Source organism: Lutra lutra, chromosome 5 (genome assembly GCF_902655055.1).
Source record: "Lutra lutra chromosome 5, mLutLut1.2, whole genome shotgun sequence".
NCBI lineage: Eukaryota > Metazoa > Chordata > Mammalia > Carnivora > Mustelidae > Lutra > Lutra lutra.
In genome coordinates this window covers 46415768-46429636 of record NC_062282.1, presented here as the reverse complement: position 1 = coordinate 46429636, position 13869 = coordinate 46415768, and the positions used below count along the sequence as shown (strand labels likewise).

Genomic DNA, 13869 nt, shown 5'->3' with positions numbered 1-13869 from the left:
TGTCCTCTCACCCTTCCCGTGAAGCTGACTGCACCTCGGCCTCCAGGAGCGGGCATGTGACCTGGGCCTAATCAATGAAAGGACTCATCACATCCCTATTGTAACTGGCTCAGGAAAGCCAAAACGTGAGTGCCCCAGGGCTTTTCCAGGACTCTGGAAAGGGACATGCCTTTTCATGGAGAGACTGGAAGCCTTTGCTGCTGGCGGTCCCATCTGCCACCACCTGGGAAGAGTCAGGTGAAGGGAAGAGTCAGGGAGAGGAGGCAGAGTTGAGACTCTGGAGGGGTCTCCCTGAACATCATTTAAGCTTTTCAGTGATATGAGCCAGTATGTTCTCCTTTCTGTTGAAGGCGATGTGGGCTGAGAGTCTATGTGCAACTAACCAGATTGGCGATTTTATTGCACTGGGAAGGATTCTTCTTATAACTCATCCCCTGGGCTGACTTTTGTCTGTCATCATTGAGCCGTCGGCTCTCCCCCGAGGCCCTGATCACATGAGCATTCCAGGCCGCATAGACACAGGGGAGCTGGCTGCTGGGCCCCGAGGAGTGGCCCTTACCTGCATGTTGTTCCAGGCAGCCTCCCCGCGGCCCCGGACGCAGCTCTCCAGCCTCAGTGGGGAGCCCAGGGCCCCATGCTTCGTGTCAGCACACAGTCCTGTGCCCACACTGTGGATCTGATAGAGACAGAAAGAGGGGACCAGTGAGCACCTTGAGATAAACCTCTGGGACCATGCTGGGGTGGGACGAGGGAACCCAACAGAGACACCGGATGGGGAAAGCTCTGCACGGTTTTAAAAAAGCCTGGCCTGGGCGGGGGAAGTGCCCTGTGCCTCTCAGTAACAGAATACTCAGCCCACAGAGAGGAGCTCCTCGAGGCCTTTGTCCTAGAGCATGCAGTCGCAGGGTGGTGGGCTGGGGTGGGGGCCTAAAGGTGTGGGGGTGGTATTCAAAGGACTTCCTGGCTCTGCTCCCAGAGAATTTGATCCACTAAGTCCAGGAACTGAATTTGATTCCCGTTCCGGGAGATTCAGGGACCATGTCTTGAAAACCACTCTAGAAAAGGACATGATTCCTTTGCTGTGGGGTCTCAGACTCTCTGCCTTTTAGAGCAGGTAAATGACAAAAGGTTCTCCTTCCCGAGAACACCAGAAGATGCAGTGAGCCACATGTGGTGTGTGCCTGGAGGAGCCCCGGGCTAGGAGTAGAAGGCTGAGCAGCAGCAGTTAGGAGCCAGGAGTGGCCTTGCTAGCTGATGGCCACCGTGCAGGTGCCGCATCCTGGAGTTCCTGGCCCACAGAAGCACTCCGTTTTGACGGAGGGTTTGGAGGTGTGGTGGCCGTGAAAATGTGCCACTCAGTTATCCTGTTGCAGGGAGTCTGATTGCCCAGCGGCCGTGGTCGGAATCCATGTGTCTGAGTGGAGCCATGCTCCCCGTGGGCTGCTTCCAGCCAGCATCGGAGGGGACAGGGGTCCTGCAGCAGGCCTGTTCCTGGCGGACGCCAGACTCCTCTGATCCGGCTCAGTTACTTGGCTCAAGCTTCCTCAGAGCATCCTCGCAAAGTGCGACTCCTCCTACCCCAGCCCTTCTTCCACCCCGCTACCCCTCCCGGAGGGCAGACCAGCCCCACAGTCAATCTCCCAGCCTCTCCTGGCTCCCTTCTCATTTCTTCTCTCAGGTGTTGCCCCAACAAGTCTTTTGGTGTCTGTTTCTCAGAGGACTGACCTAATACAGGGGAGAAAGCCCAGAAACTGGCAAAGAAATGAAGAGCTTCATGAGGGAAGTCCCCATGACACGTCCCCTAGAATACTTGTGCAGGGGTTGGGTAGGGCTGGCCAGACGGCTTAGTCAGGAAAGGTCATGAACAAGTCATTTCTGCTGGCCCAAATGCATCTGTCCTTCCTCTGGTAAAACATCCTGGTTTTCTATGGGGCTACTGCGCCTTGCCCACCCTGTGGCCTGTCAGACTATCTGTCCTCTCCCTGGTTGTCCCCTTCCTCCAGTGGCCACAGGGATCACTGCAGACCAAAATAAGAACTTAGCTGGCTTCACTGGGAAGGAGCCATATACTTTTTGCTGAATGGCCAAGGTTTGTCAGCTTTGAGCTTCTGGAAACCATCTTGCTACCCTCAGTGTGAAGCTGACACAAAAGGAAGCAGAGGTAAATAGGAGAAAAAGAAACTGACGTCATTTGAGCCCCTGGATCCAGGTGTGCCTGAAGCCATAGCTACCTAAAGTTTCTGAGAATTAATAAATTTCTCTTTTCACTTTAAATTGGACTTCCAGGGCGCCTGGGTGGCTCAGTGGGTTAAGCCGCTGCCTTCGGCTCAGGTCATGATCTCAGGGTCCTGGGATCGAGGCCCGCATCGGGCTCTCTGCTCAGCAGGGAGCCTGCTTCCCTCTCTCTCTCTCTCTCTCTCTGCCTGCCTCTCTGTCTACTTGTGATCTCTCTCTGTCAAATAAATAAATAAAATCTTTAAAAAAAAAATAAATAAATTGGACTTCCATCACCTACAATTGAAGGAGACCAAACTCTTATTATGCTCCTTGTCCCCAAGCCTCAATATATCCGTCTATCAGGGAGCAGATCCTCTCAGTTCAGAGACCCAAGAGCCAGAATCTGGTGATGGAGTGCTTCTCCCCCTAGAAGACAGCATACCTTCCCCAGCAGGACTGGCTTCATCAGTGTGTGACATGGGCAACAGCCCAGGGCCCCTCAGTCAGAACGGCATGCCATTGGTTTAAAGTTTGGCTATCATTGTCTTAATTTTTTTTTAAGATTTATTTATTTGTTTTAGAGGCGGGGAGGGGCAGAGAGAGAGAGAGAGAGAGAGAGCACGCCTCAAGCAGACTCTTCAGTGAGCACAAAGCCCAACTCAGGGCTCTATCTCACAACCCCGAGATCACCACCTGAGCCGAAACCAAGAGTCAGGCACTCAACTGACTGAGCCACCCAGGCATCCCGTTGTTGTCTTAAGATTTTTAGTATCTGATCTTTGAATCTGTGAGTGAGATCTGATAGTATAATGGAGCCTGCGTGTGAGCAGAGGTGCTGACACGTTACACGAGCATCCGATGTGCCTTCCTTCTGTGTTTGCATACAGCATCTGTGATGCCCCCCCAAGCACAGAATCTCAGAGGTCCCGCTCGCACAGCAGTTCGGCAAGACTCAAGTTATGGCTATGACTAAGTGGGGCGCTGGCAGGTCTGAAGGCCACACTTCCTTTCCAACCAGGAGTAGACTGCACAAAGGAGGGCCACGGCATTCTGGGCTGAGGAGCTCTATTGTATCCTCTTACTTGTGTGATTGCCCTGGAACCAGCCACCACTTCCCTCACCAGCAGCAGATAACCGCACAGAAGGGGGAAAAGGACAGCCCACAGTTCGCTTTCCTTCCACCCTTCCTCACTCATCAGCAAGCTGCAGGGAGAGCATCTTGGTAGAAAGCACGCATTATCAAGAAGTGAAATAAGATAAGCTGAGTCCGTTTTGTGCAGGGTTTGCACTGTTCTCGCAAGAAATACATATGCACGTACAAGGGCTGAAATACAGATAGTGAAATTTCACCCATCTGGCCTGTGAGTTAAATGCTCTTCTGTTTGCATTTAAAACTGGCTCTACGGAGTGGGAAGATGAGTGGTAAAATTTCTGCTAATAATTTAAGATTTTAATTTTTCCCTACTTAGAGCATTAAGTAGCAAATGAAAACCCCCACCACCACAAGGCTAGAGAGAATCGGGAGAGCTCTACCTTCTTGCACTGGGCCCCACTTATGCACCCGGCCCGGGCCCCTCCTGGCTCACCTCCCCCCAAGCCGCGGCCGGGGGCTCCACGGGTGGGTAGAATTTGGGCAGGTCCCAGGCGATCTTGGTCATAAACCACTTGAAACTCTTGCAGTTAAGGGAGCTGCGCAGCTTCTTCTGGGCAGCGACATCCCCTGCCGAGAGGTGGCGGTACTCGGGCCGGCGCTGGTAAATGTGCTCCGCGTACTCATCCATCCACACTTCCGCCACTCGCTTCAGGTTCTGGAGGGCGACAGGCAGGCGGAAGGGTCAGGCCCTCTGAGGGGCTGAGGCCAGGGGGTGGGGGGTTGGGGGGTGGGAGGCCTTGTGGACCATATGGTCTCAACTCTGAGGTGGCTATAAAGGAGCCCGACATAGTACCTAAATGAATGGGTGTGGCTGTATTCCAATTAAACTTTATGGACATTGACATTTGATTTTCACATATCACGAAATATTCTTCTTTCATATTTTCACCTTATTTGAAAGTGTAAAAATCATTCTTAGCTCATGGGCCACACAAAAACAGCTTGCTGACTCCTGAGCAACGAGGAAGGAAGCCAGCGGGGGGGGGGGGGGGGGGGGGGGGGCGGCCCATGGCAAAGGCAAAATTCACCAACTCCTCCGTTTTGCTGACTCTCGAGTTTGGGACTAGGAAGCCATGAAATCACCTCACCAATGCCTCATTCTTTCTTAGTGCTGAAGAGACTGACAGTGGGTTAGAAACCCTTAACGAACAGTTATACCTGCTAGGCCCCCACATGGCCAAGGCTGGGTTTAATTTAAAACTGAGCACGATGCCTGGATGGCTCAGTGGGTTAAGCCTCTGCCTTTGGCTCTAGTCATGATCCCAGGGTCCTGGGATTGAGCCCCACATCGGGCTCTCTACTCCGAGGGGAGCCTGCTTCCCCCCGCCCCCTCTGCCTGCCTCTCTGCCTATTTGTGATCTCTGTCAAATAAATAAATAAATCTTTAAAACAAAACAAACAACTGAGGCCTGAGGAAGCTGAAAAAGCTGGCACACCTGAAGACTCTCCTTTTCCAGTCTGCCTGCCCAGCTTCTTGGGCACACTCATCTGCTCATGCCACAGGGAGGATGAGGAACTGCTACAGATTTCTCTCCAACCACAGGCTGAAGTGGCTAATCTGACCAAGGAGAGGTGCCTAGATACACCAGTGCAATTATAAAAGGATCAAATCACATATTTTCATTTTAATTGCTCTTTATATTACTATTTTAATGAATACTGTACTTTCTAGACATGCCTCTCCCAGATCTTGAACTTTTATCCAGTTGACTGGACCAAAGCAAAGGACTCGGCACTGACTTCTGTTACTTCTCCCCTTGCTGAGTCACACGGAGGACTCTGGGATTTTAGGAGGCCGCGTGCTCCTCTCATCCTTCCCCTTGACACCTCCCTGGTTCTGGGTCCCAGTCCTATTTGAAGCCCCTCTGCTCTTCTTGTGTTTGCATTACAGATTGCCCAGTCCTTGGAATAAGAGGCTTTTCTTTTCTTTCTTTCTTTTTTTTTTTGCAAGTTTGAGTGGGTTTCTGTTACAGCCTTCCCTAAGATCCCTTTCCCAGGGGCAGAGACAAGAAGGATTTTTGGTAAATTTAGTAAACAAACTAAGGCTGGCTACTTGTTCTTGAGGCAGGTGGGCTGCTGGTTAGCTCATCCTTCTTAAATTGCCACTTCACTGCTCTCTAGCTGTTTGTCCTGGAATCTGACAACTTTAGGCAGGAAGAGATGCCTCTTCCTTTAGGCGGTTTCTCTCTTTATGGGGCTCTTTTAGGACTTTTAGATGACCTCCCCTCAAATCTATCAAAATGATCTAGGAGATAATGCTCTAGACAGATTTGGCTGTTAAAACAAGAAACAAACGTTTACAATATGATCTGCAACTCAATGAGGGTAGTTAGACGCAGTGATAAAAATTCAGGGGAGTTTGATTCAGGCATTTTTGTGGTCCTGTAAACGGAGGTGGGGTGCCCCCTCCGATTGTTAACCTAACCGGTTTAAAGTCACCAGGAGACTGATGTGATCCAGTTGAAAAAGAAGTTAAAATGTTTAAACACAGAATTCAGAGAAGACATTGAAATAAACTTCCCAGTCTCGTTAACAGATGGAGACATTAACAACAGCAGCCACTGTTAAAGGGACGATTGCTCTGTGCCAGGCACCGGTCAGGCCTAAGTGGGTTTGAATTCTAGTCAGTTAAAGTCTCCACATTTCACTCTCCTCATCTCTCAAACAGGGATTAAAAGCACATGAGAATTAAGTTCTATAAATATGTAAGAAGCTTTGCATGATGTCTAGCTCACAGGAAGTTTTTAAGTGGTGCTATAGTTAGCTATTACCCATTGAATTCATCTATGGTTCAATAAACAGGAGATCGTGGTGCCTTTTAACCAGGTGGATCTTATAAATGACCAGATAAGAAAAAGCTGCTTCGGAAATGAGCCTGCTCAGGCTCAGAGATGTCCCCACTGTCCCATTACTCCCAGTAGCTGCGAGTCGCGCACGCGCGCTCTTGGGCTTACTGAGTGACTTTGCACTGGTTTCCTGTCTGGCATCTTTCTCTGGGCTTGCCAGGGATCTCAGAGGAAACGTGATTCCTACCTTCTCGCTGAATCTAGAACCGGCCCCGCCCCCGTGGGCTGTGCCCGACGGGCTCTGCAAAGTGCCGAGGGCCGGTGCGGCTCTCGTCGGAATCTTCTACCACTAGAGGGCACTGCTGGCTCTCTTTTTCTTCAACGCGGGTCCCAAACCAGACCCTGCCGCCTCCGCAGCTCAGCTCCCACCGGCGGATGGAGTCTGGGGGGTCCCGCTGTCGGATGGAGCCGCCCAGTCTTCCGTGTAATTCGCAGAACCGGGGCTCTTCCTGACCTGGCCTACAATTTTGCACCGCATCGACTGTCAGATGACACGGGACGAGGGGGGCGCAGCTGGGCCCAAGGAGGCTGTTCGGACTGATGCCAAACAGGCTCCCGCGGCTGGCGGGGGGGGGGGGGGGGCTCTCTGTCGGGAGCGGTCTCCACCAGGCACAGCTGTGCCGGTTACCTGGTTACCTTTCCAGCTTCCCACAAGCCTCTCTGAGGCCCTCTTTACCTTCTGGGGCCCTCCCCCACCCCATTTTTCTTTTGTGGTCACCTCCCCCCACCAAGACACTTAATATTTTAAAATGTTAAGGTATAGGGGAAGATCATTAATACAAAACAAAAACAAAAAACAAAACCAACCCCCCAAACAAGCCTCTGGCTAACACAGTTCTATGTGTAGCCAGTGGCCAATTGAATTCTAGCAATGATTAATACAAACCATTTTAAGGTAATGAAATAGTTTGACACACAAGTTTTGGCAGCGAAAGTGGGGGAGGGGGCGGAGAGAAGAGAGAGACACTGACATTTATTCGTCACCCTCCTCCCGTGAACTTTTTTTTAAGTGCCTTGCCTCAGGCTTTCCCCAACACACCAACACACCACCCCACCTGTATTAATATTTATCTAACAGGTTTCTTTAAATCACTCCTGGCCTAACTTTGCACCTACTTCAGCTTTATCCTAAGTAATCATATCTGGAAAAAAATCATGTTTGCTACACGAATACATATTAATGTCTAATGCACATTAATTTAAACACATGTAAATAAAAATGTTCCTATGTCTGGCACCTAAAATCATCTTGTCTGTCACAGTTGGGGAAACTGTGCCATCTCCTTAATTCTCTGGCAACGCTGAGAGTTGTGAAAAATTAGCTTTCTTTGAACAAAAGAGGAAACACAGGCTCGGAGGAGTTAAGCAACCCTCTCAAGGTCACAGCGAAGGAGTGGTTAAGCAGGGCTTTAATAATTACTTTAAATTGGGTTTCACCTACAGAGTTGGGGGCAGGGGAAGCATGCACAACCTCACACCCGAGTCACTTGGCTTGGAGTCCCAGGTGTCTCAGGAGGTTTCTTCTGTGCTGATGCGCCCATCCCCCTCCCCCTGGAGGGAAGTCACCGCCTTACCCGGGCCAGGCTGACTCCAGCCGGAACCTTGTAGGGGACGTACTTCCTGTAGATATGGCCCACCCTGGAGCAGGGGATATCTTCCATGCGACCCCCACACATCCACACCTGCAGGATGGGAAGGGACAGAGAAGACGTTATTTCTGCCTCTCATTCACCATTGCCCCCAAAGGCCACTGTCCCCTCCTCCCATGCATTCATTGAAAAGCTTCGACGGTCTACTAAGCCCCCATTCACAGACTGAGGAAAACACAGTAGTAACAACAGCAGTTTTAAATAGCTGACAGTGCTGAGCGCTTACTCTTTGCCAAACGCTGTGGTTCAAGCTCTCCATGCACGACCGCATCGAAGCCTCATCAGAGACCCTACAAGGTGGGTAGTAATGGCGCTCCACTTTACAGAAGAAACCGAGGTGCAGAGAAGCTAAGAGGCTTGTCTGAGGTCACAAGGTGAGTAAGTGGAGGAGCCAGAATTTAAACCCAGCTTCAGCTGACTCCAGAGCGTGAGCTCCGAGCAGGTGCAGGTGCATGGAGAGCTGTGCTGAGAATTCTAAGGCAGCAATGGGGGCTCAGTGGGAAAGATTTCGGGGATCGCTTTGTGATGTCTGTCACAGGTATGAGAGGGAAGGGATGGCACACAGGTTCTGTATAATCACTGCCTGTGGCATCAGGTTCTGGGGTCTCCTCTGGGTCACCGTGAGCTGGGTCACCGTGAGCAGAGGCAGCAGGCTCCCTGGACGGACTTCTCTGCAGTCTGGGTTCCTAAGCCCTGCAACTGGGAGCATGGCAGAGAGGAATCCCGAGTTTCTCCTTGGGGTTCCCTACCAGGCTGGCATCACCCAGAGCTTCCTGCTGGTCTGATGGCAATTTGGGAATTCATCAGTATCTTGACTCACACCCCCTGCGGGGCCTGGGCTAAATGGACCCTCCTCAGCAGTCCTGGGTTGAAATCCTAGCCCAGCCACTTACTGGGTTTGTAACTTTGATCAAGGTACTTAATTTCTCTGAGACTCAGTTTCCTCATGTGTAGAGGATGAAATGAAGCCGGCCTTGGGGATGAGATCTCGCACGTGAAGGGCTTACTGAGCACAATGCTTGGCACACAATCCCGGCAGGGACACGCACCACAGTGATTCATCCAGACATCTGACTAGTATGTATGGAGTATCCACTACGTGCCAAGCATTGTGCTCGGCGCCTAGAGGGGCGAGTCCGCCCAGGGTGAGTATGGTGCCCAGCTCCAGGATGCCCCCCAGTGAGCCTCACCTTCTGGTATTTGCACCTTTAGGGGGTTCCCTCCCAAATGTGTCCCGTAAGGACAGACCCGTGTAGCCAACAGAAGAGTCTAGAAACAATGGTCATAGAAGACACCGTGGCTTCTGCCTTCCTCCCTGGGACCACTTGCTTGGGGGCCTCCAGCAGCCGTGCTTTGAGGACACTCAGGCGGCTCTGTGAAGTCCTGGTGGTGAGCAGCTAAGGCCTCCTGCTCATTGTGCCAACATGCCAGACACGTGGGCAAGCCTCTGAGAAAGGGAGTCTCCAGTCCCTGTCCAGCCTTCAGATGCCCGTGACCCTGGCTGACACCTTGACTACAGCCTTGTGACAGAACCTGAGCAGAGCTGTCCTGCTAAGCCACTGCCAACTCCCTGAGCCACACAAAGCTCACGGTACTGCTTGCTGCTGCCCTGGGGGGTATTTTGGGGGTATTCTTTTCCTGCAGCAGTAGACAACTAATACAGGAAGGCAGTTTCAGACCGTGATGTGTGCTGCGAGGGAGCCAAAGCGAGGCCAGACTCACTGTATGGATCTATGAGAGGTTCTGTGACACAGATCAGGGAAATCTTCACTTCGAAAGGAATGTTAGATACGAGACTTAAATAATGAGAAGATAAAAGTAACAAAGATCTGAGGGGTGAGAGAACAGGTGGAGCAAGTGAAAAGGCCCTGAGGTAGGGCCAGGCTTGACTTCATCACTGAACAGAGAAAGCCAGAGGCCTGGAGCAGGAGCAGAGACGGGAGCAGAGGTCAGAGAGGTGAGCAGGGACCATCGTAAGGGTCTCACAGGGCAAAATGAGGAGTCTTCACCAAAAGTGTTCAGTGAGGGTGACAATATGCTCCAATTTCTATTTTACTAAGATGACTCTGCCTGGCTGGAGAATGGGCTAGGAGGCAGGGAGGGCCTGGGAGGCTCTTCCAGATAGAGGCAGTCATGCTTCGGTTTTGTAGATGCTGTAGTGATGGTAGGGCTCAGCTGTACTTGGGAATGAATATATATATTCATTCCATATATATTTAAAATAGGCTCCATGCTCAGTGCAGAGCCCAATTCGGGGCTTGAACTCATGACCCTGAGATCAAGACCTGAGCCGAGATCAAGAGTTGGTTGCTCAACCAGCTGAGCCACCCAGGTGCCCCTCGGTATGTTGTTATTAATGTTATTACCATGTTCCCTTGTTTATGAATGAAGAGCAGGAGTGGGAACATTTGCAACCCTGATTCTGTGCAAGAGTATTTTCCAGCTTGAATGGCTCCATGGGATATTGGGGATCTGGCTTCATGTCTTAATTAATTCACAGGCTCTAGAAGGGCTGCTTTTCCACCTCAGGTACCTGGGTGTCCTCAGTTCCTCATTGGCCTCCGCCAGCCACTGTCTCCAACGACCCTGGAGGTACTGTGGCCCAGGCTGCCTGCAAGGGGATCTGTATGTGTGGGGCTACAATTAGTGGAAGTGCTGCCTGGAGAAATGCAATTATAGTCTGATCTTGGGGGAGAAAAAAAAATTGAGCAAGTCAATAGAACAGAACATTGGTCTTGAGATAATGGGCTCCTGATGGTAGATTAATGTCAAGGCCAAGCCAAGAAGTTTATTTTCAAAGCAGGAGATATTGATCAGGCGCCAGCATCCCATAACAATAACTCTTCCTTTATACAAAATGACTGATGTGGAAGCGATGCTTTTGTCTAGCGGATATTGCCCAGCTCATGGCTGGGCTAGCCCTGCCTTTTGGGAGGCAGAGTGGTGCGGAGCAGGTGGGGGACACCTTATCCCACTCTATTTTTGACTCTCTCCTGGAGAGTTGACTAGGCCGGCATCCAGCTCCCCGAACTCCATATTAAACTCGCATTAGCTAGCCAGGATGTGTCTCCAGCTCTGCCTGGCAGGAAACCTTCCTTTGTGTAGAGAATGATCAATCTTCAAATCCTTCTCTTTGCTGTGACCTCTGTTTCTTTGGCCCTGACCACGGTGGCCAACAGCCTGAAGGTTCCTGAAGGACCAGGATGCCCTTGATCTGCTGAGCGGTGTGAGTTGTCCCAAACACCCTCAGAATTCTGAGACATCCGGAGCCCAGAAGGAGTCCTGGTTTGGGAGGAAGGGTTTACGCCTCAGCTTCCCTGCCTTGACCATGACCCACCGACAGCCGAAAGAGAATGGGAACTGCCTTTAGACACAGATATCTGTTTGGCTGAAGCTGCTGTCCACCCCCAAGTCCTCTGGGAGCACCCAAACAGCCTGAAAGGGCCCAGTGTACGGCACGCCCAACTATTCACAAGTCCCTCTAGCATCTTCCACACTGATCAGCACCTCTGTGGTGTTTGCTGGTTATTTGGCAGGATCCCAAGACTGGAGGGGACTCTTCTTCCAGGAGCATGACAAAAGCTGAAGGCCCAGAACAGGGTCATGTCTCGCCCTGGGTGGGATGTGGTCACAGATGGTCTTGATCCCAGGTCCTGTGGTTCTGCTCATGGCCCTGGGCCCCCACTGGTGTACCGTTAGGGCCCTCTCCTGCCTTCCTTCACAGCTGAGACAGCTGCCACTCAGACCCAGGACAGCCATGGCCCGGGGCTCTGAGCACACACCCCTCCCCATTCCTAATGCTGCCTTGTGCCGCTGTGTGGTTGGTACCAGGCCTTTACCTGTGGCACTGCAGCTTCACGGGAGCTGCAGTCTCCTGTGACCTGGGCGTGACAGCTCACTACTACCTCACCAGGGTGTTCACGTGTAATGGGACAGTCGTGAAAAGCACTTCACTTGATGCCTGGCTGTGGCAGGCTTGACCATGATCATCATTTCTGTTTGCAAAAGAACGAGAAGTACCACCACCTTGAAATGATACAGCATTTGCCCCTTTGCCCAACACCATCATGGTTTCTAACCCATGGCCTGATTTCCAAAACGGAGAAAACTGAGGCTCAGAGACATGAAGTGGTTTTTCTAACTTAGTGGCAGATCCTGTAGCTGATGAGAATGACAGGGCTGGCCGGGGGGAGGGTGGCTTGTACAGCCATGGGGCACCTCTGGGGGCCTGGCTGCCCCAGGGTGCTTGTCTCTCCCCAAGGTAACACAATGGCAGAAGACTCAGGCTGGTGGCAAAGGGGGGAGGGGCACAGCCTGCAGCAGCCAGACCACATGTGGCTGGGACCCCACATATTTGGGTGCAGACACACATAGACCAACGAGATGACATATTTGCAGCCCCTTTCTTCTGTCGGCTTCCTTCCCTCCCTCCCTGTCCAGCCCCTCGATGGCCTCCTCACCCACAGGGAATACGGCTGCCTGTTATGGGCGCCGGGCTCCTTGGCACAAGCAGTATGCAAACACCGCCCCCACCCTGCCCCTACACCATCAGCCCGTTTCTTGGTGCCTTTCTCCCCTGCAGAACGAGTACAAACCTAATTGTAAAAGCTTGCTCCCCATTCATTTTCATTGCTGCTTTGATTTATTTTTATTAGCAAACTTCTTTTGTGTGATGACAGGCTTCATTACAGTGTCTATAAAAGACAATTACTTGCTCTTATCTTCTAAACTGAGGAGTAAAGAAACAAGTGGTGATATGCATCAGAAAGATACACCAGGTCCCAGAGAGCACATGGCAGAAGGGCCCGTCCTGTCGGGGGGACCTCCCTCTGTTGAGGACATGGCTGCCTGGATGCCACCAGGCCTGGGCGGCTGTCCTACCTGCTGATGGCCGGGAGAAGATGACAGCCAGCAACAGCTTCTACTCTTGGCATTTCGGCTGGGGACCTCTAGGGAGTCCAAACCCTATTTAGTTGTACAGGGGGGAAATAATAATAATTACCCCCAGTTATTCTGCCATCTGTGTGCTCAGAAGGTGCCCAGGGTTGCTGTTAGGAGCTTGATTTTGGAGTAAGGACTGAGGTCTAATCCAGGCTCTTAAGCAAGCTTTGGGAGGCTGAAAGCCTCAGTTTCCCTGTCTGTGAAATGGGATGAAGTTTTGTGTTTGCCCCCTGGGGTTGTGAGGAGGCTGAAATGAGGTAATCGCGAAGCAGAGGGCTGTGAGCAATGTGTATGTGGGCGCACGGGAGCTGGCGGGCACTTCCCTCAGGAAAGAAGAAATGTTACATCCATCTTTTCCGAGGCTCTTGTTATTTTGAATATATTAGGGGATGCTGTTTCAGGGACTCTTGCCAGCATGAAAGGACCTCACTCATGGTAGTTTTAGATGGTTACTGGATGCAACTGGTACAGAGTGGGAAAAAACCGGTTTTACTTGATTTTTAAAAACCATCTGAATTCACTTTTAAGTTAATATTTTACATAATATAGCTTTAAGCATATGTGTATCTAAATTAATAAATTAAGTATTTGACTAATTGAGCTATATCCTTAGGTGTTTATAGACAAGTTGGCAAAAAAATGGGTGATAGCTGCCTTACATTAGGGTTTTGTTTCTTAAACTAATAAAGAAATTCAGTTAAGATGCAGGGTCCCTGAGGTTTGACTCGTATTTTGAATAGAGCGCTCACATAACCAGCCAGTGAGGAAGGTGCTATTATACCTTCTACATGTGAGGAACCCAAGGCCTGGGGAGATGAAGCGCCTTCCCCAAGGTACCTCCGCTCAAAAATGGCAGAGCCCAGAGTGGAATCCGGGGTTGGCTCCCCCAGAACCAGGCAGCTCTGAGACCTCCGGGGAGTCTGCACCTCTCCGGTTTAATCTTTCTAAAGCCTGGTCCTGACCCTATTACCGTCTTCTGCCAAGCCCCCTATCAGCACCTGTCTTGTCTGCAGAAGAAACCGTACCCTCCCCCGCCCCAGCTTGCAAACAAGGCTCTCTGCTA

The 13869-nt window shown here is 51.1% G+C and overlaps 1 protein-coding gene across 2 annotated transcripts in view; it reads right to left on the bottom strand.

Moving 5' to 3' along the window:
• Positions 1–13869, bottom strand: part of GALNT10 (polypeptide N-acetylgalactosaminyltransferase 10) — a 214493-nt gene that overhangs the window by 11800 nt on the left and 188824 nt on the right. For both annotated transcript variants that reach the window (XR_007127479.1, XM_047730357.1), the window contains exons 8-10: positions 7791–7898; positions 3804–4025; positions 560–676 (exon numbers count right to left, since the gene is read on the bottom strand). Coding sequence is in view for 1 of the 2 variants with exons in the window: in XM_047730357.1 (XP_047586313.1) it covers positions 560–676; positions 3804–4025; positions 7791–7898 (447 nt within the window). In the remaining variant the exon portion in view is untranslated. The remainder of the gene's footprint in view (positions 1–559; positions 677–3803; positions 4026–7790; positions 7899–13869) is intronic.